Genomic DNA, 25,680 nt, shown 5'->3' on the forward strand with positions numbered 1-25,680 from the left:
TCCCCGCGTTTTTTGACTACACATTCTGGGAAGCATATATTTCGCTCCCGGTCGCGCTACACTTACCTGTAGCCCTTTTTTCTTCTTTTTGTTTTTGGTGGGTTTGTCTGGTCTTTTTACCTGTCTCTGTCCATGTTGTGTCCATCTTGTCTTCTTCGTGTTTTTGTCCCAGCATGCTCTGTTTTTCTTTTATACTACTTTCTTTTTCCTATACTGATCTATGGGCTCTTCCCAATTCAAGATGGTGTCCTTTCCTTTTCCTGTGATGTCACTTCCCTTTTCTCAGTATATAAGTCAGTCAGTCTTGTTCCACCTTGCGTTGCAAACACTTCCTTCTGGATGTGCTCTAAAGATGAAGGAATTTTTGGACGTCCTGACAGTTTTCTTTGCCTTTCGTCCACTCCAGTTTTCTTCGGATAAAGCTAAGGTGGGCTATCTGATCAGCGCCTTGTCTGGTCCAGCGCTTGCTTGGGCGACTCCTCTGGTATCTGCAGAAGACCCAGTCCTGGCTAATTATTCCGCTTTCCTGACTCTTTTCAAACAAATGTTTGAGAGACCTGGGGTAGAAGCAGCAGCTGAAGAAGCCTTATGTGACATTCAGCAGGGTAATCAGGATGTTCTGCGGTATATAACCCGCTTCAAACAGCTGGCAGCTGAAACCTCCTGGGTGGAACGCACCTTCATAACACTTTTCCACCGAGGCCTGCGTGAAGAAATTAAAGATGAGCTTGTACATTCTTCTCCAGCTTGTTCTTTGAAGGAATTAATGGATCAATCTATGAATATTGAATATAGACTTCGAGAGCGCAAGATAGAGAGACGTAGAACGCGAGCTCCATACCAGTCTGGTACCTTTCGTGCTAGCAGTTGGCGAATGGAAGATATTCCATCCAAAGCCCTTCCAACTCCCCCTGAAGAACCCATGCAGATAGATCTGGTTTGTGGGCCATTGACGGAGTCAGAAAGAGAGGAACAACGTCGAAAGGGACTTTGTCTGTACTGTGGTAAGGCTGGCCACCTGATCCGTAGCTGTCCGGTACGTCCCTCAAGACCTGTGGGAAACGCCAGCTCCCGTCCCTTGTAAGGAGGAAGGAGACGGAGGAGCTGAAGTACCATCAATATGTTCTTCCAAAGAAAGCATGTCCACCCTGTTTATCCTCTCGGTCAAGTTACAAAGTTCACAAGATCAAGAAGAACACCTTCTGGCTCTCCTTGATTGTGGAGCCAGTGAACTCTATCTGGATGAGATCTGGGCTACAAGTAAAGGAATTCCCCGCATTCTTAAAGAGACTCCTGAGCAGGTTCACACGGTGGATGGCTCTCCGTTAACCTCAGGACCTGTGGTGGCCTCTACTCCTACTCTTTGTTTTACATTTGGGGGCATCAAGAACATGTTGCCTTTGATCTTATAGCCTCACCAAATCACATCATGATTTTGGGAATACCCTGGTTAGCCCGACACAACCCCTATATCAATTGGGAAACAAGAACTATATCCCTAACGTCTTCATTTTGTCAACAGAATTGTTATTCCACTATTTCTTATTGGACGCCCAAAAGGTCCTGTCAGTCAACTAAGGATAACACTAACTCTATCAATATGATCCAGGGAGTTCCAGATTGTTATCAGGAATATATCAGGATTTTTCAGAAACCTAGTAATCCTATTTTGCCGCCTCATCGCAGTTATGACTGTGCTATTCCTTTAATTCCTGATGAAGACGTCCCCTTTGGTCGAATGTATTCTCTGACAGACCAAGAAAAGAAGGTGCTAAAGGAATATTTAGACGATAACTTGCACAACGGTTTGATTGCTCCTTCCACGTCCCCGGCTGGGGCTCCTCTTTTCTTCGTCCCAAAGAAGACCAAGGATCTGCGTCCTTGTGTTGACTTTCGTGAACTCAACAGAATAAGGATTAAGGATCGATATCCGCTGCCTTTAATCAGAGATATATTAGGTGCCATTCAAGGAGCCAAGATATTTACCAAATTAGACTTACGGGGTGCCTATCATCTCCTTCGGATCAAGGAAGGAGATGAATGGAAGACAGCTTTCCGTACCCCTTTTGGGCACTATGTGTACCCTGTTATGCCTTTTGGACTGACCAACGCCCCTTCTGTTTTTCAACGATTTATGGGTTCAGTGTTCTCTGATGTACTCAACCAATATGTAGTCATTTATTTGGATGATATCTTGATATATTCCTGTGATCCTGACCAACATATAAATCATGTCCTGAAAGTTCTGGAAAGACTCAAGAAAAACCAATTGTTTTGTAAACCTGAGAAGTGTGAGTTCCATAAATCTGAAGTAAAGTATTTGGGGTTCTATATTAATCAACACGGAATATCCATGGATCCTGACAAGGTCAGTGCCATATTAGATTGGCCTTCTCCAACGTCCATTAAGGAAACGCAATGTTTCCTTGGTTTATCAAACTTTTATCGTCAGTTTATTCAGAACTTTGCCCACCTACAAAGTTTCATAACACAAACAATTAAGAAAGAGAACCTGAAGAAGGGTTTTGTTTGGACCAAGGATGCTGAAAGCGCGTTTCAAGAATTGAACACAGCCTTTACCCAAGCACCTGTGTTGCGTCATCCTGACAATACCAAGAAATTTATCGTTGTGACTGATGCCTCGGACAGAGCTATTGGGGCAGTTCTGCTACAAAAACAAGACAACGATGGACTGAAACATCCTATCTTTTATCTGTTTCATATCCTATCAGAGGCTGAATGCAATTACTCTGTACTGGAACGAGAACTACTCGCGCTCAAAGTAGCTTGTAAAGAATGGAGGCATTTCTTGATGGGTTCCAGAGAGCCTTTTGAAGCCAGGACTGATCATCGTAATCTCCAATGTCTTCAGAGTTTTCAGTGTCGCAATAGTCGTCAGGCTCGATGGGCTTTCTTCTTTAGCCAGTACGATTTCGTGATCACGTACATACCTGGTTCCCAGAATTCAGTGGCAGATGCCTTATCCCGCAGATATCCTGACATAGCCCAGAACTCCTCTCCACCTCTTATTGAGTCTAGCAGAATCATCAGAGCTACTCAATCTTTTCAAGAACGCGTTCAATCCGAGTACCAGTTTCTGTCTGCTTCAGAATGGGATAGAGTGACTCCTTTTTTGCAGAAGAAGGACAACTACTTCTATCATCAACATGCTCTTTTTCTACCTACCAAGAAAGTGCAGACAGAAGCTCTACAAATGTGCCATGATTCTCCTATAGCCGGTCATCGAGGTATCAGGAAGACCCAGAAGCTGCTTCAGCGATCTTTTTGGTGGCCTTCGCTTAAGACAGACACTGAGACCTATGTGTCAGCATGCCCAGTCTGTGCTCAGACTAAGACACCCCGAACTAAGGTGGCAGGTTTATTAAGACCTTTACCGGTTCCTTCCACTCCTTGGTGTACTATATCCACGGATTTCATATGCTCTCTACCTACCTCCTCTGGTAACCAAGTAATCATGGTGACCGTAGATTCATTCACCAAGATGGCTCATTTCTCAGCCTTGAAGAAACTACCAATGGCCCCAGAAATGAGTCGCATTTTTCTGCAGGATATTTTTTGCCTCCATGGTCTTCTGCACGAGGTCATTTCAGACAGAGGGCCTCAATATGTATCATGTTTCTGGAGGGCCTTTTGTGCCTTATTTAACATTGAGATTTCGTTATCCTCTGGTTTCCATCCACAAACTAATGGGCAAACTGAAAGAGTGAATCAAGAACTTCAGCAGTATCTGAGATGTTACTGCAATGCCACACAAAGCAATTGGTCGGAGTATCTTGCTCTTGCCGAGTTCTCTTATAACAACACAATACATAGTGTGACCAAGACCACACCCTTTTATTGTACCTATGGATTTCATCCGAGGACTTTCACTACTGTTTCCCGAACATCCTCTTCTGTGCCTGCTGTCACTTCTTTTTCACGACAGATCCGTCGAATCCAGGGCCTACTTCACACAACTCTCCTAGCTTCGAAACAAGCAATGAAACGAAAGGCGGATCGTTATCGACAAGCCGCACCTTTGTATCAAGTGGGCCACAAGGTGAGGCTTTCTTCCAGATTCCTACCTTCCCGGTTTTACACCAATAAGTTCAAGCCACGTTTTTATGGACCTTTTCGGATTTTGCAAGTCCTGAATCCTGTAGTTGTGCGTCTCCGCTTACCTCATACCTGGAGGGTTCATCCTGTTTTCCATGTGTCCCAGTTAAAACTCTTTGTTCCTGATCCATACCATCGCCTGTTCCAGTGTCCGCCTCCTCTTTCTATTAACGGACAGCCTGAGTATGAAGTCCAGGAAATCTGTGACTCCAGAATTCTTCGACGCAAACTGCAGTTTTTGGTCCATTGGAAAGGATACCCTCTCAGTGACTGTTCTTGGGAGGATGCTTCCTCTGTCCATGCTCCCCGTTTGGTCCGCCTGTTTTTTGACAGTCATCCTGACAAACCTGGTGCCTCGGGGAGGGGACCTACTGTAACGCCGCGCTCAGACGCGGCGTCTCTTTCTGTCCTTGCGGATGGAACGCGCTACCCATACTCGGAGTGCCGTTCCCCGCTTTTTTTGACTACACATTCTGGGAAGCATATATTTCGCTCCCGGTCGGGCTACACTTACCTGTAGCCCTTTTTTCTTCTTTTTGTTTTTGGTGGGTTTGTCTGGTCTTTTTACCTGTCTCTGTCCATGTTGTGTCCATCTTGTCTTCTTCGTGTTTTTGTCCCAGCATGCTCTGTTTTTCTTTTATACTACTTTCTTTTTCCTATACTGATCTATGGGCTCTTCCCAATTCAAGATGGTGAACTTTCCTTTTCCTGTGACATCACTTCCCTTTTCTCAGTATATAAGTCAGTCAGTCTTGTTCCACCTTGCGTTGCAAACACTTCCTTCTGGATGTGCTGTTTGCTCCTGTTCTTTGTTCCTGCTTTTTGCCTTGGGAGATTTTTGCCTGTTCTTTGTTCCTGCTTTTTGCCTTGGGAGATTTTTGCCTGTTCTTTGTTCCTGCTTTTGCCTTGGGAGAATTTTTGCCTATTTTTGTTTCCTGTTGTTTAGTCCTGTTTTTTCTTGTTTTTCTTCAGGAGTTCCTGTTTGAGGTTTTTTCCCCAGTGTTGGGGTTTTTTCCCTCTGGGACTCCTTCTGGAGGCTACGGTCTGCTTTGGCGTAGCCTGTCAAGCGGCACCGTGGCTACTAGAAGGGGTTGCCCTTATCTGGGAGTATCCAGAACCTGTAGAAGACTTGGTGTATTCGCCGACCAGGAATCCAGAGGTGAGAAGTCCAGCGCAGTACGTAACAATACACAACTATTCTCTGCTGGCTGTAAGTCTTCATTCACTGTTCTTCCACTGGAACAGGCAAGGCGAGGCTGGCTTTTATGTCGTTCTCTCCCTATCATAGCGAGTTAGCATGACTTTCACTAGTCTCGCCTCCATAGAGGCGGTTAGGGGTCCTTCCCTGTGACAGCACCCTTCCTTAAGTAGACATGGTGTTGATTAAAGAGGACAAAGAAACTGTCACTCATTTGTTGAAACCTTGACTTATTTTTCATCATCAGACTTTGACCCAGAGCTTGTGAGGCAGGAAGGGGTGGGAAAGTAGAAATGAAAAAAGAACCTGCAAAAAACTCTGCATCCTACTACTGTAGACGTACTGCATTCATACTACACGTGCAATTCACATAGTGCAGGTCCTGGAACTTGCAATTTCTGGGACAAGCCTCGATCTCCGCACACACACTAGAGTAGCATGATGCCATGGCCAAAAATAAAAGTCAGCATACCAGATACGTATGCAAACAGGCACTCTGGGCCGGGGTGCACAGCCATATACCATGCAGGGGACATTACTGTTCTAAAATAAATCAAATCCTAACAACAAACAGACCATTGCCCTGAATCTGATGCCTATCAAAAATACTATCTAACATGCAAATAATGTGCTTCGCTGTCTACAGTTTCTTTCTACAGTTTTACTTAGTCGGATTGCACGTTCTCCCAAAAAAGTCTCCTCCACTATATTCTAAACTTCTATATGAAAATCTGATTTTGACTTTTTATGATTCCCTTTTCTTTCAATTGAAAGATACCCTCCTTCTGCCACCTCCATCCTCTGCATGTCTTATTTCTCTCAGTAGAGCCTACTCTAAGTCCCATGCCTGCTCAACATTAATCGTCTTTATTGCATAGCTGACGATCACCTACTATTCACTGCACAGATCACATCTTCTCGTGAAACCATATCCATTCCCAAGTTACTGGAAATCCATATGTACTCTGGCAAATTATGAAAAAAATATGCAATTTTCCACATCATAATGCATACATCTGTTATACAAATTCTACTGAGTTTCACACACACACACTCACAAATGTGCACACTCACAAAGTGCACATGGGTCCTATTCCTGTACCCACTCAGGAGTGCCTTCAACACACACAGATTTTGCCACCTCACCACCATGCACTAAAGCCAGAAAATGACAACTGAAAGGGAATCAAGCTAACCGGTTCCAGGAACTCAGAATGGGGATCTACATCCCCTGTATAGTAAACAAGTATAAAGATGAAATACAAATAATTTCAACTTGTTCCAGTTCAAAGTTCCTCTTGACCAAGGGAGTGCTTTGCAAAGTACTGGAAAAGCTACTGGTGTCCGAATGACAGTGTGTCTGACAGAACTTAAAGTACATCACCTGAAGTCTGCGCACCTTGCTGAAGAAGCGTGAGTTTCTCTAGCACCAAGAAGCCCGCCTGTCTGCTCAGAGAGGGAAGGGGAGTGCCTGTTCCTGTAGGAAGACTGACCGTGCAGGATGAAAAGTCCAGCCATGCTCCTGGTGTATGGAGCACCCAAGAGAAGACTGACATTAGGAACGAAGCCAGGATGAGCTCAAGCTGTGAGGTCACCCTGTCTCCGTGTTCAGTTGATGTGTTGAACTGCCTGAAGAAACTGCAGGTGCTGCCTCTGCCAGACATGTAGCGTATCCTGCAAGAGCCTTAAGGGCTACAGTACAGAAAGACCTGGGACAGATTCCAAAGGTTGCACCTGCTTGCTGCACTGTTCATTCCAGTGCCCAAATGAGGAGTGAAACTGCTGTCCGTGGTCCTGTGCCACCAAAGATGATGCTGGTTTTATTTCATCAAGTGCACCATCCAGAGGTGTACCAAGCATCGTCTTTGCTGAGTAGGTAACACAGGACCTAAAAATGCAGGGTCTTTAATGCACAAAGATAAATTGTCCATTAGAAGTTACCATGTGCTAGTGTGCAGTCTTTAGCTGAAGAACTGGCTAAGCTGACCTTCGAAATATTCACTTAGGTAATTGCTTAGTGAACTCGTACCTGTGCCTAAGCTCTGTGTAGGACCATACCTCTAATAACTTACTGTTGATATTGAGGGGTATACTAAAATTGGTACTGTTTGTAGTACAGTACAATTTTTAGTATACAATTAACTAGAGCGTGTGGGTGGGATTGTAGAACCCTGTGGCTGACCAGCCATTAAGCTAACTTTTGGCTAAGACCTTTTTACTAAGCTAAACACCGGGCTGGATATAAAACAAATGTGTTGTGTTTAAGCTCTGAACCTCTACCATTTCAAACTAACTACCTGAAAAGCCTTTGACTGCTCACCCTTGTCACCCTGAGAGTCAAGTGTGAAAGGTGTGTGCTTGGCCCAGTTTGCATAGGCACAGTAAGGCGGACCTGAGGTGTTTATGACCCCAACCACCGCAATGTGGACTAGTCACCAATAACTGACCTATGACTCCCTTCCCCAAAAGGGGTTTGACAGACTCTCTGAATAACACTGGTATAGAGCTAATGAGTGGTGCAGCCCTCTCTTAACCTGCATTCAAGTACTATAGTGACCACAGACTTGCGGCTTAGTACTGGGAAACTCCTCCTTTCTTGGTGTGACACCAGTTTAGGCTCTTGATGTCTCCTCACCCTATCCATTCCTCTGGGGTGGTCTGACAACTTAGTTCCCACCCCATAAACCTACAGTCTCCTACAGTCTCCTAGAAAGGACTAGGTAAGCTGAGCATCTGTATCCATGGCAGAAGACTCCCTGATGTTCCAAATCGCCTGTAGGCTCTCCCTCACAGTTGTGGCACTCAGCCTGAAAGGCTGTAACAGCTTTTCGTGTAGAAAGGGAAGATAGTACGAATACGGTGCAGGACAGAGTTGTGCAGACATAACCTTTTATAGTAATAACTAGCTGTCTGGTTGGTGAAAGTTTTAAACCCTAGCATGATCTATCACAGCTAGCCCCTTCCTTCTGAAGCTGTCTGACATAATCCCAAACACAACAACCACTGGCAAGGCCAACAGGTCTGGCATTGGATGTAAGACTTTTGGCTTTATCATTGCTTGTTTTTTTCCATGTTTAAAAAAAAAAAACCTTATGTTTTTGGGGGAGCTACCTGGCACTCGATAATATAAAAGCAAAATTGGCTAAAAGCTAAAATTATCTTTTGGTCTCAGAAAGTATACATTGCCATAGTGGTACCTTTCATTAAATGAAACTACTTTGTGCGCAGATGTGGTCTTTGTGAAAGAGCAGAATGATGTCACTCAAGTTAATATTAGCTGAAGTGGGCTGTCCCATGCTGTATGCCCTAGTCAGGGGAAGAAAAATATGACTAACACAGCATCTCACAAATGGATAACGAGTACTGGTTGAAAGCCCTTACAAGTAACCATATTATATAAGGAAAAAATACTTACCCAATAAGTATCTGTTCATGGCATGTAGGGCTGTAGATTCACATGCTTAGCATAATCCCCCATGTAGGGTTAGGCTTGGAAGTGTGCAATTTATTTTTGTTTGAAGAAAGTGTTTCGAGTGACAAGGTAGAATGACTCCTCTCTTGCTGGTAATGCGCTTGGGCATCAACTCCATTGATAGATTGTTTTCCATCAAGGCAGGTGAGGATGGAGTGGAAGCAGAGTGTACTATAGTAAGATGTCCATGCAAAATGAATTTGTGATAACTTATACAAGTAACTGTCACCCACAGGTGTCGAGGAGGAGGGTGTGAGCATGCAAATCTATAGCACTTCATGCCACAAACAGAGGCTTACTGGGTAGGTAACATTTTCTGTTCGGGAATGTTTGGCTGTAGATATACATGCTTAGCATAGACTGAAAAGCAGTTCTCTTAAAAAAGCAGTAGCTAGCCTGTGGTTGTTACAATTACTTGTAATAATGTACGTAGAACCGTTTGGCCAACGTTAGCTTGTTGAAGGGCCAGCACATATGCACAGTAATGTTTGGTAAATGTATGTGGTGTAGACCATGTAGCTGCCTTTAATATGTCAGCTAAAGGTATATTTCCTATAAAGGCCATTGAAGCTCTTTTTTAGGTCGAGTGTAGGCATACGGCCTATTGTATACTTTTAAGTATAATTCTTGGGTTTAAGAGCGATTTAATTTGCATGTTTCTGTGTCATTTCAAAATCCTTCCTTGCTAGTGGTCAGTCATTCCTCTTTGTCCTTCCTTTTTAGGTTGAGCATAGCTGCTCCAAGCGCTGCTTTTCCGACGTGTTGGTATCTATGTGGGCTTTTAACCACACCCACCTCACGCCCATCACTTTTACCTGTACATGGTTTCCAAAAATCCTTTGTTGACATTGGTAAATGCTTTAAATTTGTCCCTCCTTGGGGCGGTTTTGTTACCGCCTTGGGGACCGACCCTGTTACATGGATAATTGCACATTTGCTGATACGCTTGACTGCGAATGAACTTCTTTTTTCTTTTGTGTTTCTCCTTCGCGAACATGCTCATGGCGGCCGTGGCGCTGTCAATCGGCTTGCTTATGTCAACTGTTTTACCTTTCAATTTATGTGGCAAGAAAAGTCCAGTTAGAAATTTACAACACTAATAGCTCTAACTTGAGCAAACACAAGACCCATTGCATTGCAAAGCTTATTGTCTTTGGGAGCAGGGACTACGCTTAGTCCTGTTTATCTCTTCTTTAGGGGACTTTTTCCCTTTGGGAAGCTTCCCTTGTCATTTGCAGAGCATTCTAGTTCTTGCTTTCAGCTTAGCTTCCCTGTAAACAAGACTGTAAATCAGGCTGTTATCTTGGTCACATTTGCGATCTCCAGTGGTGGAAGGAAAAGGCAGATGCCCAATTGTTTATTTACTTGTTTTAACTTTGAAGGCTTTACTGAGGCTTTACATGTGTACCAGCTACATTACACACGGATATATTAATTTTTTGTAGGCATGGGGAGATTGAGTGATGCTGAGCCAACTCTGTGACTCGAACCCTGGTCCTTAGATCCAAAGTCGACAGCTCTAATCTTTGTGCCACACCTTTTCCCTCTTCCAGCAAGTTTCCATGGAGCATGAGGCATTCCAGCTCCTTTAATTGTTGCAGGGCGGCAAGCTGCACCGTACATTAGGAGCATCATTTGACATTTCCCTGGCGGACAGATGTAGATAGATATTTCCCTTCATATATTCAAGACTTGCTAGCCTCCTCTTCACATTTTGTGTTGTTTTTTTTATCTGCTTGCTGTTAAAGCGTGCCTATGCACCTCTCTTTTCTGAATTGTTGGACGAAAAGCAATAGGGTCAGCTTTTATAAAATGATGCAGTTTGGAGATTTTTGTAAGATCAGTATTCTTTTTGGGCCGCTAGTGCAGCTGAGACTTCAGCTGCATTGATAAAGAGCGGCAGGGATACAACATCTTTAGAGCTTTAGACCGCCGAGCGCCATTCGTCATGTACACAAGAGGCAGGTTCATCACGAGTTAGATCCGTTGGCGAATGCTAGGTTGCACTGCGGGCACAAGAAGGGCTTCTCTCCTGCAAGAAGACACACTGAGGTTAGAGAAATAAACACTACTTCTAAATAAGACGGCCTTAAATTCAATGTAAATTTTATTTATTATGTTTTGTTTTTCATTCTTTGCTCCATTGTCATTGCTTCCTTCATTCTCCTTTCTTGCTCCTCCTCTAGTTATTTGTTTACTGTGTTGCCTCTTTCCTTTCCCACTCACCACTTCTCCATATTGCTAACACCCCTCCCCGTCGGCTGTGCTTGTTTACAGTGTGGGTGCCTTTCATCAGCCATTGTTTTCAACATCTATCTCCATGCAAGGGAGACTAAAGTTAGTCCCTTAGTTGAGCACATCTGTACACCTTTTTGAAATGTGCTGTACATTTTAACCAACATTTTCCTTGCATGGTTCCTCCAAGGTGTCACTTGCTCATTTTGTTTGTCACGTACTTTATGAGGCTTTGGAACACCCAACACCCAGTTTATTATTATAAGCTACGCTGATCTCTACTCCCCATCTGAATATGGACAATCTCTCCCACATTTGTAGATAGATGGACAATCTCTTTTCCGTCACAATTTCTCTGTCCAATTTCAGTTTCCACGATACTGCAGAGATTATGTTTTGTCAAGATGTGAGCAGCCATGCTGGGTTTAATCAAGCAGTGTTCTCTTAACTTTGGTCTTTTCCCCTTTCGTTTTTCTTCCCTGACATCTCTGCCGTCTCCCTATGTTCTTTTCTTTCCTCTCTCCCCATCATCTTGCTCCCTCCTTTGCCAAAGATTTATCTATCTACTTTCTAACTTCTCTCTTATTTTCCTAACCTTTTATCTTTCTTAATACTGTTCCTTGCAACAAAGCTTCCATTGGTTCTTGTTTGCTTTCTCATGAAGCACTCTGAGGGTGCATGGCAGTCTTTCTTTTATGCTTCTCTCACCAGTGCGCTCTAGTCAGTCTAAAGCACCATTTGCTTCTGTGCACCCAACAAGCCACCTTATTCTATCCTCTGTGTGCTTCTCACCCCTCTACTTGCCCACTTTTACAAAAAGATGCAAAGCTTTTCCACTATCTAGTAGTCACTAGCAATGTTCTGACCATACAGTATTATATTAATGGACTTCTGATGGAACACAAAGCATTTGATAATCAAAAGTTAGGGAATGCTTATGAATAGTCACATATTTCCAATATAATAGGTACCAGAGAAGCATACTCGCTGTTAATTTCCTTTGGTGGCATAAAGATTTCTTTGACATTGATAAGAGTTCTGGTTTTGTACATTAGAGTATATCACTGTATTGAGTGACTTTAAAATAATATTTTCTAAACATTCACGTATCTCCTGCCCCCAGTGTAATGAAGTCGTCACAAGTAAACCAAGACAATATTTTCTAAACATTCACGTATCTCCTGCCCCCAGTGTAATGAAGTCGTCACAAGTAAACCAAGACAATGTGTGCAGGAATAGTGCACTACGTTAAACCATAAAAGTGAAGTTTTTGCTAGCACCCAAGTGCTGTCCAATATGACCGTCGCAGTTAATAAGGCACTATGAAATAAATTAATTTCTTAGTTTTGTACAATGGAGAAGGACGGACTTGTGCTCAAGTTTCCTGCTTGTACATTGTGCAGTTTTGTCACTCGGGTGGATGTCTGTCCATCTCCCTGCAGATTTACGTCAAGCAGCGATTTGTTTAAATATGATTCAAGAGCTAGTGGCGTACCCTTTGTTAAATAAGCCGATATGCAGTATACCCGTATCGCATGTTTAACTAGTGTAGAAAAAAATATACTATTTGGCATCAAAGAAGAAAAATTACAAAAAAAGGAATTCATATGTTTTATTTTAACAGAGATTCAGAATCCATATTCATCCCTCTAAACTCTCATTCATGAGCTGAAATGTACAAAGAAGTGAGTTACCCATCCATCAAAAGTGTTTCAGCACTTCATAAGGGGTATGAAGTTCTATACAAATGGAATTCCAAATAAATTCTCCAAATGCAAGGTGAGCAAGGGCGGTCCATGCTCATTAATATCACTGGTTGCCTCCGAATTTAACTATTTTTGAATCTGCCAGAGATGTTTGCTGATGCTCTGCAGCGTCAGCAAATAAAGAAAAGACGCAATAACATGGCTGCTATTGCCAGCGGCATTAGCCTTTATGTGCGCTCATGCACATGCCTACAGAATAACAGGACTAGAGGAGTAACATGGGCACCATTTACCTTTATTTTCTGTCCAAAATAAAGTGAGAGACACCCCTTCCTGGCAGGAAATGACAATTGCTGAGCCCTCCAGATAAAAACCAAGACACATAGGTAAAAGACATTGTCATTTACAATGCCAGTAGCTATAACTCTCGCCAATGTGAGACCCACTGCATTGCAAATGCTAGTTGAAAAGTGGAGTGAGCTCTAGGAGGAATAGGTAAAGTTCTTTTAGCTTTAGCATACCAATTTTGGATGTATTTGACAATCCAATGTGTAATGCCTGATTTAGAAATGGCCTTCCCTTTGTGTGGTTTTGAAAAGGCAACACCACTTCTGACACCACTGTGGTAACTTGGGTCTTTCTAGTCAGAAAGAAGCACTAAGGCATCAATACAGTATATTTGTATAGTTTATGTTCATTAGTATTTGAGGATTTCACGTCTGTACACAGTCTGCATTATGCTGGAAAGATACAGCTATCCATTTTCAGATTCTTTTATCCACCGTGTTTCTGGGTTTTCCTATCCTGATTTCCTTTTCTCTTTGCTGCAGACTCTTTGGTTCCCTTCAGGGTCAGGTAATTGTAGCAACCTTCAAACAGCAAGTACATGAACCCAAAATTACTAAACATAAATCAAAGTAAGTACTGGGGATGAGAACAGAATATTTCACATGCTTTAGGGGAAAATGGCTGTCACTAAGTGCACTGGGTCTTCATGCTTTTCTTTAGTGCTCATTTTTGTGACTCTTCCCTGTGTTTCTATTCCTCTCCTTGTGCATCCCAGCCTCCCACCTTTTTAGAAGTTCTCCTGCTGGCCCAAAAACTTGCCTGAGACCAAAGTCCTCCTTGACCGTGTATGGGGAAGCCTCGGCGTCCAACTGCCCTTAGAGTTCACCGGACGTGAGCGCAATCTCCTCCTCATTTTCCTCTGTCTCCATCCTTCACTCACCAGTCCGTCCTTCAATTGTTCTGCTCACTTCATGTCTCTTCTTTTCGCTGGTCTGGGCTCCAGAGTCTACATGTTCCTCGCTCCTCTGATTCTCACGCTGCCCCTTTCACTGCTCAGCGTCCTCCAATTGCTTCGTACCCGATGCCAGGTTTAAGGTTAGTCAGTCTTTTCTGACACCCGACCACATTGCGCATTGTTCACAACATCTTGCCCGCGTCTCCGATTTCCATTTGGGATATTGGTGGAGGGCATGTTGGAGGTATTGGGGACACTCTGAACCATACTGCAGACACTTTAGCAGGAACAACTCTTTGAAGGCCTTCTAGGAAGGCTTTAATGACAGGAATCCTGAATAGAGAAGTGTGTAGTCTATTTTATAAATAGCAGCCACTGCTGCCAAGTGTAGCCTCATAGATGTAAAAGCTAGACCAGTAGTTTGTAACTGAAACAGATATCAATGTGTGCTGAACATTGGGGTTTAAAGGGTCGATTTTTTTGGAATGACAGTGGTGGACAAATTTTTTCCACCTGCAGCATAACAAGCGCCGGTAGCTGGTCTACGCGCTTCCTTAAGAATGTCCCCACAGGGCTGTGGTTGGTTTAAATAACCAAACTCTAGGAGCCAGCTCGCAAGGTTGAGGGATCTCTGGTCTGGGTGTCTGATTTCTCAATGGTTTTGCTGGAGAAGATCCTGCCTATTCGGTAGTACTTTATGGGAGCTACTGAGAGTTCTAACAGAGTGCTGAACCATGGTTGGCGTGCCCATGTGGGAGCTAGTAAGATGAGGGTTAGAGATGTCTGCGGACGTTTGTGAACCATAAACAAGAGTAATGGGAGAGGGGGGAAGCGTAAGCAAATATCCCTGACTAATGCATCCATAGTGCATAGCCCTTGGATTGTGGGGGGTGTGGAACCCTGGAGGTGAAGTTTGGGTTTTCTCCATTGGTGAAAAGATCTATCTCTTGGTGATCCCAACACCGGAATATGGAAGAAGGACTTGCAGGAGGAGCTTCCATTCGTGGACTTAATGACGCCTCCTGGGGAAGAAATCTGCAAAGGCATTGTCCTTTCCTGGAAGGCACTCTGGTAACAGGTGAATGTTGTATCTCAGAGCCCATCTCCAAATGGCCTGGGTTAGGTGAGAGGGCTGAAGTGGTCTGGTGCCCCCCTGCTTTTGGAGATAGTACATGGCAGTCATGTTGTCTGTTTTGATGAGTACTACCTTACCAATCAGGAGAGGGATAACAGCTTTTAGTACAAGATGAACAGCTCACAACTCCAGGTGATTGATGTGGTGAAGTTTCTGTCTGAGCGTTGCATGTGCCTGGATAGTGAGACCTTAAGAATGCGCACCCCATCCCATGAGGAAGACATGTGTTGTTATGGTTTGCTGCAGAACTGGGTCCAGGAAAGGCTGTCCTTTTAGGAGTGTGTTAGTGTTCCACCACTGTAGAGACTGGCAAGCTTGACAGCTGACCAACACTAGATCCTCTTATTGACCCTCTGCTAGAGACCACTGGTCTTGCACTCTTGCAAAGGACGCAAGCTGAATCTGAATATGAGGTACTATGGCGATGCATGAAGCCATCATACCTAGGGGAAGCATGACTGTCCTCAATGTTATCTGCTGAAAAGGTTGAAAAAGTGGAATAAGCGTTTGGAAGGATTGAATTATGGTGGCATTTGGGTAAGCTATACCTCATTGTGAATAAAGGGTGGCTCCTAGGTAGGGTTGTATCTGTAGAGGCTGGAAATGGGATTTGACTGCATTGATGGTGAGGCCTAGTCAATGAAGTAAATTTATGGTGGCTAGTGTATGTTGAAAACACTCGTAACAAGTAGCACGTTTGATGAGCCAGTTGTCGGCAAACGTGCATGTTTTGCCTGCACAGGTTGACTGCTACCACTGCAAGATATTTTGTGAAGACCCTAGGGGAATTTGTGACCCTGAAGGGTAACACCTAAAATAGGAAATGTTGGTTATTTATTACGACGATGCACAACGTGAATGGGGATGTGGAAATAGGCATCTTTCAGATAGAGTCCTGCCATGAAGCCCGCTGGTAGTAACTGGATGACATCTTGAAAAGTGACTATGTGAAAATGCTCTGAGAACATGTATCGGTTTATGGGCCTGAGGTCCAAGATTGGTCCGCGGGATCCATCCTTTTTGTGAATAAGGAAGTAGAATGAATAGACCGCTGTGCCTTGCTAATGTACTGACACTGGTTGTATGGCCCCTTTTTGCAAAAGTGCCTGAACTTCCTACTTGAGCAACTGTTGATGTTTTAATGAGAGTTGTGTTTGCAAGGTGGAATGCTTGGAGGTGTGGAAGTGAGTTCCAGACAATAACCATGTTGAATAACACCCACTCGTCAGAGGTGATATTCCGCCAGGTGGGATGAAACTCTTGTAATCTTCCCCGACAGGTCAAGGGGAATGGTGGGCAAGTCAGGGCTTTGTTGTGGTGGCAGACGGCTTTGTGAAGCCCAATTTCCGTCTGCTCTCAAAACTGTTGCCCCTGTAAGAGCCTCCATAGTAACCCTTTGTTGACGTGGTTTGCCTCCGAGGACGCTGGCAAGACGTGGCTGTATCTGTGAAGGTGATCTTAGCTGCCCCACAGCAAGTTGAACAGCGAAAGGAGCCCTTTAGGGATGATGTTTGTAATGCTCACATGGCTTTGACAGTTGCATTGTCTTTATTTTGTCCAGCAAGGTGTCCACCTGAAGGCTGAACAAACTTTTGTAGTGAAAGGGAAATGCCAGTATGTTTTGCCATACTTCTGGGTTGAAGCCTGAGACCCTGAGCCAGGCATGACGCCTGAGTAGCATGCTGGAATTATTGCCTCTTGCGGCTGTGTTGGTGGCATCCAAGACACAGCAGATTGAGGTGCTGGCAATTAACTTGCTCTCTGAGGCAATGTCTTATGCTCTCTTTTTGTATTTGTCTGGGAGATGTTGGAGGAGCCCCACCATCTCGTCCCAATAAGCTCTATCGTGCAGGAGAGGAGGCCAGAGAAGTTAACAATTCTCCATTCAAAAGCAGACTGGGCAGCCACCCTCTTCTTTGCTGTGTCTGTCCTTCTACTTTTCCTATATGGTGGTGGCTCCTCACCATATTTTTGAGTTCACCCTTTTTCTTTCCATAGCATAGTTAGCCTTTATTATATGCGGGGTCAGATGGCGATGCTTTGTATTTTTTATCTACCCTTAGAGTTATGACAAGTGCCTTGACAAATTCTTTGAAGATGTCTGGTGTGTGTCTGAGCAGTCCCTTATGCATCAGCAGATACTGTGCTGAACGCTGGATAGAGGAGAAGGCTTTGAACAAAAAATCACCCTCTATAGGGTCAGTGTGGAGCTCAACCTTGTGATATGCAGCTGCTCTTCCTATTACATCATGGTATGTAGTGGTGTCTTCTGGGGAGAGGGCTTGGCTGGATATAGATCAGGGTCTGAATCTATGGGTGGTTCAATATCATATGTGTCACACAGATCATCCTGAGGTCTCCCTCCTCTTCTCCCCCTAAAAAGAATGAATAGACCACTCAGGGAAATATTGTTCTGTGCAGGTGGTGAAGGAGGTGCAGCAGGTGGTGGTGGTGAAGTGGGGCGTACAGGGCTAGTGGCCTTGTCTGTCTTTTCCTAAGCTTTATTGGAATAGGAATGTCCAAAGCCTCCTCAAAAGTTAGCTTATTTTGGTTAGCTGTACAGCAGTAGATGGAGGTCTTGTTAATATACAACCAGTGTCTGGGTGGATGACAAAGTGTCGTTGTCTAGTGTCTATCTCCTGTTGAGGCTGTTCCGGTACATGCTCCAAAGAATCAGATCTGATTGCTTGCTTCGAGGAGGAGTATGATTATGATTCTGAAGCAGCTTTTAGCGCTGATGGTTTTGATACCGAGTGTCCAGGCTCCGACACTGTCAGCTTCGGTTCTGAGCTGGACCAGTGTTTCAGCACCGGGGCTTTTGGCTCTGATGTTGGGTCCGACTCCGATGGTGTAGGAGTCGGTTTGGGAGAATGCGTTTTCTGTTGCGTTTTCAGGGCAGAGGCAGGGCTGAGCATTTCAGATATAGCTAATTGGTGCCATCCAAGGCTCAATAGAAGATTTTGGTCGGTCTTGGGGAGGTATTCGGTCCTTAGGGATAGCTTGCTGGGGCCAGGGTGGAGAGGGTCTATAATTACAGGCTGTCTTAGTGTGAGATCATTCATCTCGAGCTCAGACTCAGAGCTGTCCTCATGGGAGAAGGTGCCCTCATCTCCGGCCGACCCCTGAGCGTAACCTTCCCCTGAAGTTCCTCCATTCTGAATACGTAAGGCATGCCATTGGTGCTGCATCGAAACATCTTGAGTGGCCAGGCTTGTTGATTTTTCAATGTCTTCTTGGACTGGAAGGATTTGAAAGCTCCACAGGTGTCTTCCCGATGGTCCGGAGAAAGGCACACCTGATGTTGGTCGGTGCATGGACACTTGGCGTGAGAGAAAAGGGCAGAACCAAAAGTTCCATCACCAAACAGACATGACATGGACGTTATTGAAGTAGAAATTTCGCCTTGAATGGCAGATGCCCCAAAGGGCCCACGGTCGAACCGAGGGGCCCCAACGAGATTGAAATTGGTTAACGATTGAAGGATTGCGTACTAACTGTGATCAAAAACAGGCCTAAAGTAGGAAACAATGCTGGGATGGTGCAGAGGAGCACATATCCGAACCCAACGGCTGAAGAAATCAATCCAATAATGGCGTGGATGCCCACGCGCATTACCAGCAAGACGAGGAGTCACTTTACCTCGTTACTCAAAAGACTCTCTTCAAACAAAAATAACTTGCATACTTCCCAGCACTAGATGGCGGGATTATGCTAAGCATGTGTATCTACAGCCACACATGCCGCAAAAAATAATTTCAAAATGAAAAGGTTTTTGCTAATGCCAGACCTAACAAGCACTGGCAAAGCCAATAGGTCTCACCTATGAGTGAGCAACTGGCTTTGGCAATAATTTAGGAGTGGTGAACAAGAGGGCACGTGGTTGGTGGAGAGCAGGACGTTATAGAAAAGTGCTATGAAGCAGCCAGTGGTGGCCGCATCATAGCACCTTTACTTTCCTTCTGTCTGCTGGAAGGAGTAAGAAGATGAACACAGAGAGAAGGAGCTGCAGAGTGTGCTATCTGTGAGTGTTACATGAATATAGATAAGTCTGGATGCAGGTAAAGGAAGGAGGCGGAGTATTTCTTAATTTTCGATAAACAGTATTATGTCCTTGCACCAGGGCATGGTTTTGGGCAGCTCATACACGAAAAAAAGCTGACGGTTCCAGTTCTTCCAGATACAGTGCATAAAATGTAAAACTACAGACAAGACACATTTTGCCAGTGGAAAAATAAATGCAAAGGTAAGGCATTGGCTGGCTGAAGTCCCACTGGCTATAGAAATCTAGAAAACAATTGGCAGAACAAAAAGTAGCAGGTCGGAAGGGAGGGACTGGTAAAAGTAAAACAGGAGGTGGGTGGGAAAGCGCAAGAAGCAAAAAGGACAGAGGTGGAAGGGATAAAATAAATAGGAACAGAATCACAGCACCAGCAGTGGAAGGACACTAATAAAATTAATCTAAGTCCATGCACCACAGAAAGAAAAAGAAGTGACACAAGCAAGCCATGTCTAATTGGAAGTGAGGAAAGAAGACTGACAATGGGGCCAATGAATGGTAAGCAATGGGTGAGTATCAAGCCCATTACAGAACATACAAGCAAGAGAGCATGCTCACACAGGCTTGTCCTAAACAGGGAATTAAAGCAGAGTTTCTCTAGTGAGTTAGTTAGTCAAACTGCTCACTTCAGTGTTTTCTGAGCAATACCTTGTTCCCTTGGCTTGATTTCTAGTTGGTGAGAACATTTTTGTTTCAGAGTACCATTCTATACATCTGGATTCTGATGTCTTCATGGAAAATTGGAGTGACCTTCTGTTGGCAACTTCACAATCGATTTCTCTCCTTTAGTAGCTATGAATTAACAAGTCCTTGACCAGAAGGAAATTGCCATAATTTCTAGGTGGACAAAAGGAGGACTGAATGTCTCTAGGCTTTTGCATACTCTGGCTGTATTTCACCAATGGGTGTTTCTACATTCCACACACTATAAATCTTGGCAAAATGCAACTTTTAAAAATATTAACGCTATTTAATTTTAGAAAATAAAATGGCAGTGGGGGGGATTATTCCCCCCAAAAATACACTTATCTGCATCGTCACCGCCGCCACAATCACCACGCCTCTGCTGCAGGCCCAGGCTCCCAGTCTGCCCTGCGGCCAATCCTGACGCTGCTCAGAGCAGCGTTAGGATTGGCTGGGAGCACCCACGCAGGGTGCTCCCAGGCACACTGGGAGCCTGTGCCTGCTCTCTCCATCCTGGCAACACAGTGCCGGGCTGGAGAGAGCACAATTCACATGTGTGTTTGGCCAGCGTGAGACAGTCGGCCAAACATACATGCGCAATGAGAGCTTGTCATGCCCAATGCCCGCCCCTTTCAATACAAAACGATAATAAACACAGTTTATTATCGTTTTGTTGTAAAAGGTTTGCAGCTGCTGCTGCTGCTGGTGGGTGGGTGGGGGACGCTCCTCAGCCCTAGCAGAGAAGCCGCGCCTGCGCATTTCAAATGAAGTGAAACATGTATGATAAATACTGTTGCCCGTAGCTCACCTTATAGGTTCTGGTGTAAGGTGATAATTCAAAGCATGAACCAGAACATCTTCTGAGAAGGGTAGCTTCCCATTTGTTCGCTGAATATCTAGATGGGCCGAGTTGCAGAGGGCGTGCACCCCTGAGTCTGTCCGGCTGGAGATGGAGAAAGTGATTGGGGCAGCAGGCTTCAGGTTCTGTGCTGCGAGCTGTGAAAACAGCAAGAAGGGGAGGGCCTTAGGGAAATACCCACAAAACAGACCTATAATACAAAAACATACATGAACAAAACTTCAGTCTAAATAATCAGAAAACAAAAGATATATTTCCAAACTCTAACTGTCAACCTGTTGATATTAGCCCATCTATGCCACCTTTCTTTGTCTGGAGAATTATCATGCAGACATTGGATATGCTCCCACACTACTTGTTGCAGGTCCCTTCACCCATTTTTAGGAATCGGATCCTACTTCTGAAGTTCAGAGGTTAGCAAAGGGTTAAGCTAAACACCAGAAGATGGGTAGTAATAACATTGTCCAACTATGCACTTCACTAGAACCATCAATCTGCCTCTTGGATATTTAATCTGCAGCTCAGTGCTTAATTTGAGCTGGAGGTTGCCGGTGGGTCCCGGCCTCACTGTGCCACTGGATTCAAGCTAGCCTGGCTGATGAAGGGTGATACCCTGAAACTGGTACCATGATGTTTGTTTCCGGTCCAGGGAGGACCTGGCCTGGCAGTTCGTGCTGGAATTTTCCCATGGGGAACAGGGTCAAGACTGATTTGCGTATGGCTGGGTCCAAACTGGGGTGGCATGGTGAGCAAAAGAATTGATGGATTAAACCGAGTTCTGTGACAGGGGGGTGAATGTTTGATTGGTTCTGCATTCCGTCCATCATTTGTGTTTGTTTGCTTTTGTCGTCATAAGGGCGCCGAGTATGCCCAGACGTGGGTCCTGGGCTCACTGTGTCACTGGATTCAACCTAGCCTGGCTGATGAAGGGTGATACCCTGAAACCGGTCCCATGATGTTTGCTTCTGGTCCAGGGAGGACCTGGCCTGGCAGTTTGGGCTGGACTGTTCCTATGGGGAACAGGGTCAAGACTGATTTGCGTATGGCTGGGTCCTAACTGGGGTGGCGTGGGGAGCAAAAGAATTGATGGATTAAACCCAGATCTGTGACTGGGGGTGAATGTTTGATTAGTTCAGCATTCTGTCCATCATTTGTGTTTGTTTGATTTTGTTGCCATAAGTGTGCCAGGTATGCCCAGACGTGGGTCCCGGGCTCACTGTGCCACTGGATTCCAGCTAGCCTGGCTGATAAAGGGTGATACCCTGAAACCGGTCCCAGGATGTTAGTTTCCGGTCCAGGGAGGACCTGGCCTGGCAGTTCGAGCTGGACTGTTCCCATGGGGAACGGGGTCAAGACTGATTTGCGTATGGCTGGGTCCAAACTGGGGTGGCATAGTGAGCAAAAGAATTGATGGATAAAGCCCAGATCTGCGGCCAGAGGTGAATGTTTGATTGGTTCCGCATTCCGTCCATCATTTGTGTTTCTTTGCCGGTGGGTCACATCCATACTTATTTTTGGGGTCCGTTTTTATTCTTCCTCATAAAATATTTACGAAGAGTAAGAGAGGGGAAAAACATGGAAAGGGGAAAGAGGGAAAAGAAAGAAGGAAAAACCAGCAAAAAGGTAGAAAGCAAGAGCCTACAAGAGGAAGATAAAAAGGCAGGGAGTGTCTCGTAGTGGATTAAAGAGGGATGAGGTGACTCAAGACTACACAGCCTTGGTATTTGTTGCAACAATATTTAATAGTGTCAGCAGTGGGTTTTTGATGAGAGCTGTGGGCACAGGCTATCACTCTTTTACAAATTAAGCACAGCTCTAGCCGATTGGTTCAAAATGCATTAAGACTTGTTTAAGATATATTTATGTACTTGCTAAAAATAACCTAAACCTTTCAGTGAGAAGGCTGCCTGTACATTAAGAAGGAACCTAGTTTATGTATTTCGGCCACTGACTTAGTTTTTCACATGATGTGTTCAGTGTTGATTTGGTAGCTGATATTTCTCTTTCCACAGTTCTCTATTTATAATGTGTACAAAATTTCCATTAGAGATCCTAATCTTTATATAACATCTCAAATACTTGTTTATTAATTATTTCAAGCATCATCCATGCTAACAGGACTGCAATCGTATAGTTCTTATGCAGACCTAGCCAACATAAGAGAGAAACATATGAGATGTGGCAATTTTCACCCATAGCCAATTTAATTGCAGATTACTGGCACACGCTTGGCAGACTAATGGGCAAAATTCTGAATCTGGCTTTTAATTCCATAACTTCTAATTGTGTGTACAAGGCAACGCACAACAAAGGAGGTTCAAACTCAGCCATGCAGGTTAAGAAATCCCACATAACAATTTAAAGTGAGGTAGAGCTTCTGCAAACCCTGATGCCCAATGAGTTTGAACTGTTGTGTATGGTTTCCAGCCTAACCTGTGAGGAAAAGTTAATGGAAATGACAGTAAAACTTCATATTCTTCAGTAATACAGGAAGAAGGTCTAAATTGTAACCTGGGGAATTTGATTATGTTTAAAAAATGTTACTGTATGTCACAAGTGAGGCGACTTAATTTTTATCAAATCTCTTTAAAACTATTGCCAGCCAAACAATTAACAATTAGTCAGAATAAGGATTGTGTAAGTATTTCTACAAGTGTAGTGATTTTTTTAGTATATTATTGAGGTGTCAAAAAGATACTAAATTCAACATTACAAGAGGAAGAAAAAGAGAATCAGATAAAGCACAGAGCCACAGTAGATTTTAATGAGGGTTAACAGAAGCTACAATTACCAAAACCACTCAATCTGTACACAGTAAGACAAAGCATAGTGGAAAAAACTAAAATGTGAAACAAATCTAAGCTCGTTTCAGCAAGATCATAGATTTAAAATGCCTTCACCAGGACATGAGCACAACTGCTTATTATGGCATTCTTCACCATTACCAGTTGATGTAGTGCAGAATGGATATAAGCAATTGAAACCATAAATTATTTACACAGTGACAACAACAAGGGAGGAACAACAAACTTGCAACACTAAAGCATAATTTGCCATTGTGTACCCAGGTGGGTGAATGCTACAGAACTGTGACAGAGCCAAATCACTTGCAAAGTAGTCCATTTCTGTTGTCTTGTAGCATTGTGTTGTAGCATAAATATAGTGCGGAATACCCCAGTGTGGGTGCAAAGTGCATTTTAAGATGGTTATCAAACAACACCTTAGAAGAGTGGGTGGTCGGAATAGTGTTCTGTCCGTTGTGATCCCCTATGGTAACTGTGCATAATCGCACACAAATGCTTTCTTACCTTGTCTTGAGTTGCAGCACTTACTGCAGTGATGGAAGAACGATATGTGACAGATAGATATGGCAGTTATGGTTGGAGATAGCTGGCAGTTACAATTAGCTCGGGCTACTTACTAAATGTATGGTTTCTTTAATGGATTTCATCCACTTTCTATGCTGACTGGGATGGACAGGGAGTGAGAAAAAAGGAAAGGGAGAGAGACAAAGGTCAATCTGGATGGTCCTGGTTACAGTCATCCTCTATGTGGTTATAATTATGAAATGTCTAGTTCGATTAGCACAAGGTAATGATAGGGACCTCCAGGGATGAACTATTTTAGAGTCCTCAAGGGTGCCAGAAATATGTGTCAGAACTCTTTAATTTTGTTATGAAGTGCTCAATTAAGATGGATTGATATCAGGCTTCAGATGAAATACTGTGCCCTATAGTCAGATGGTTCTATTATGGCCGCTTTTTCGGGACCTCAAGGTTGTGAAATGTGTTGTGTGATCTATTTTGATTGCCGTCGGCTGTGGCTGGAGGTGGGACACCGTACAGAAACTTTCCTAAGAAAGACAGAAGTGGAGGTCCTTCGTTGCTGCCCTAAATAACAGTCAGCATAACCGCCAGTAGGTAAGTAAGTTAGTAGTATTATCCAATAGTATAGATCCTTAATCAAGGTCAGTTAGTGTGTGTGCGGCCATTCACTGATTCACAAATAAAGGGAGATCCAAAGAAAGTTGGAAGGTTATCCATGGAGATCTTTAATTCAGAGATCCTGGGGTGTAGTACGTAAGCAAACTGAGTGCAGAAATCTTGGTTCTAGTGATAATTCAACAAACCAGAGATACATAAAACATACTCACTGTGAAGAACTGTGCCCAGTGGGAAAATGCAGAAAACCATTTGCTCTAGTGGCTTTTTTTGTCATAAACCTATTGGTGTCGTTTAAACTAATTTCCAAAGACCAATATTTTATGTTATTAAGGTTTATAACAATTTTTGTTAGTGGAGCTCATCCTGCATCCTTCGGGGCCACATCAGTTTTTAGTCGCATAGTATGTTATCATCAGCATGTAAAAAACATGAACACATTTTCCTGTTCCTCTTCTGTGCCAAATAGCAGGGCACTCAGTTCAGTTTTTGGAAGGGAATAAACAAAACATTGGCTAATGTAGAGCTTTGTACTAGTTCATTGTTTACAACTATTTTGGATGCTAGTGCTCCACCTTCAATATTTCTGATATTTTTCCATGCTGCTCTTTAAAGCTCCACTGTGCTTCAGAGAAGGCTATCGTTGGTGCCCCAGGACTTATACTTTTCCTGCAAAATTACTTGTCCACTTTATCAAAACGTGTGCTGAAATTGATGGTGAAATCCTTGACCCCAGAAACCTTCACCTTAAGCCTACATCTTTAGTTACTATCTCAATTTATTTTACCCAATCCTCTAGTTTCTGCAGGACTATGAAGGCAAACACCTAACTTGCAGAGTGCAGCAGAGGTATTAGTCTAAAGGACTCTTGGCTATCTAAAGATCCTATTTCAAGTTTAGGGATGAACCTATATCCATAATTTTTCAAAAAAGTACAATGAACAATTGTAGTGCCTCGTTTCCTTATATTTTAGGTATGTTGTTTTTGACAGCTAAAATATCAATAATGCAAGACGCTTACAAAGGTATTAGAA

General features: G+C 43.8%; 1 protein-coding gene across 2 annotated transcripts in view; it reads right to left on the reverse strand.

The window, feature by feature from the left end:
* Nucleotides 1-25,680, reverse strand: part of PUSL1 (pseudouridine synthase like 1) — a 433,096-nt gene that overhangs the window by 200,869 nt on the left and 206,547 nt on the right. For both annotated transcript variants that reach the window (XM_069241083.1, XM_069241082.1), the window contains exon 3: nt 20,655-20,842. In XM_069241083.1, the coding sequence (XP_069097184.1) occupies nt 20,655-20,842 (188 nt within the window). The remainder of the gene's footprint in view (nt 1-20,654; nt 20,843-25,680) is intronic.

This window comes from Pleurodeles waltl, chromosome 6 (assembly GCF_031143425.1).
Source record: "Pleurodeles waltl isolate 20211129_DDA chromosome 6, aPleWal1.hap1.20221129, whole genome shotgun sequence".
Lineage (NCBI taxonomy): Eukaryota > Metazoa > Chordata > Amphibia > Caudata > Salamandridae > Pleurodeles > Pleurodeles waltl.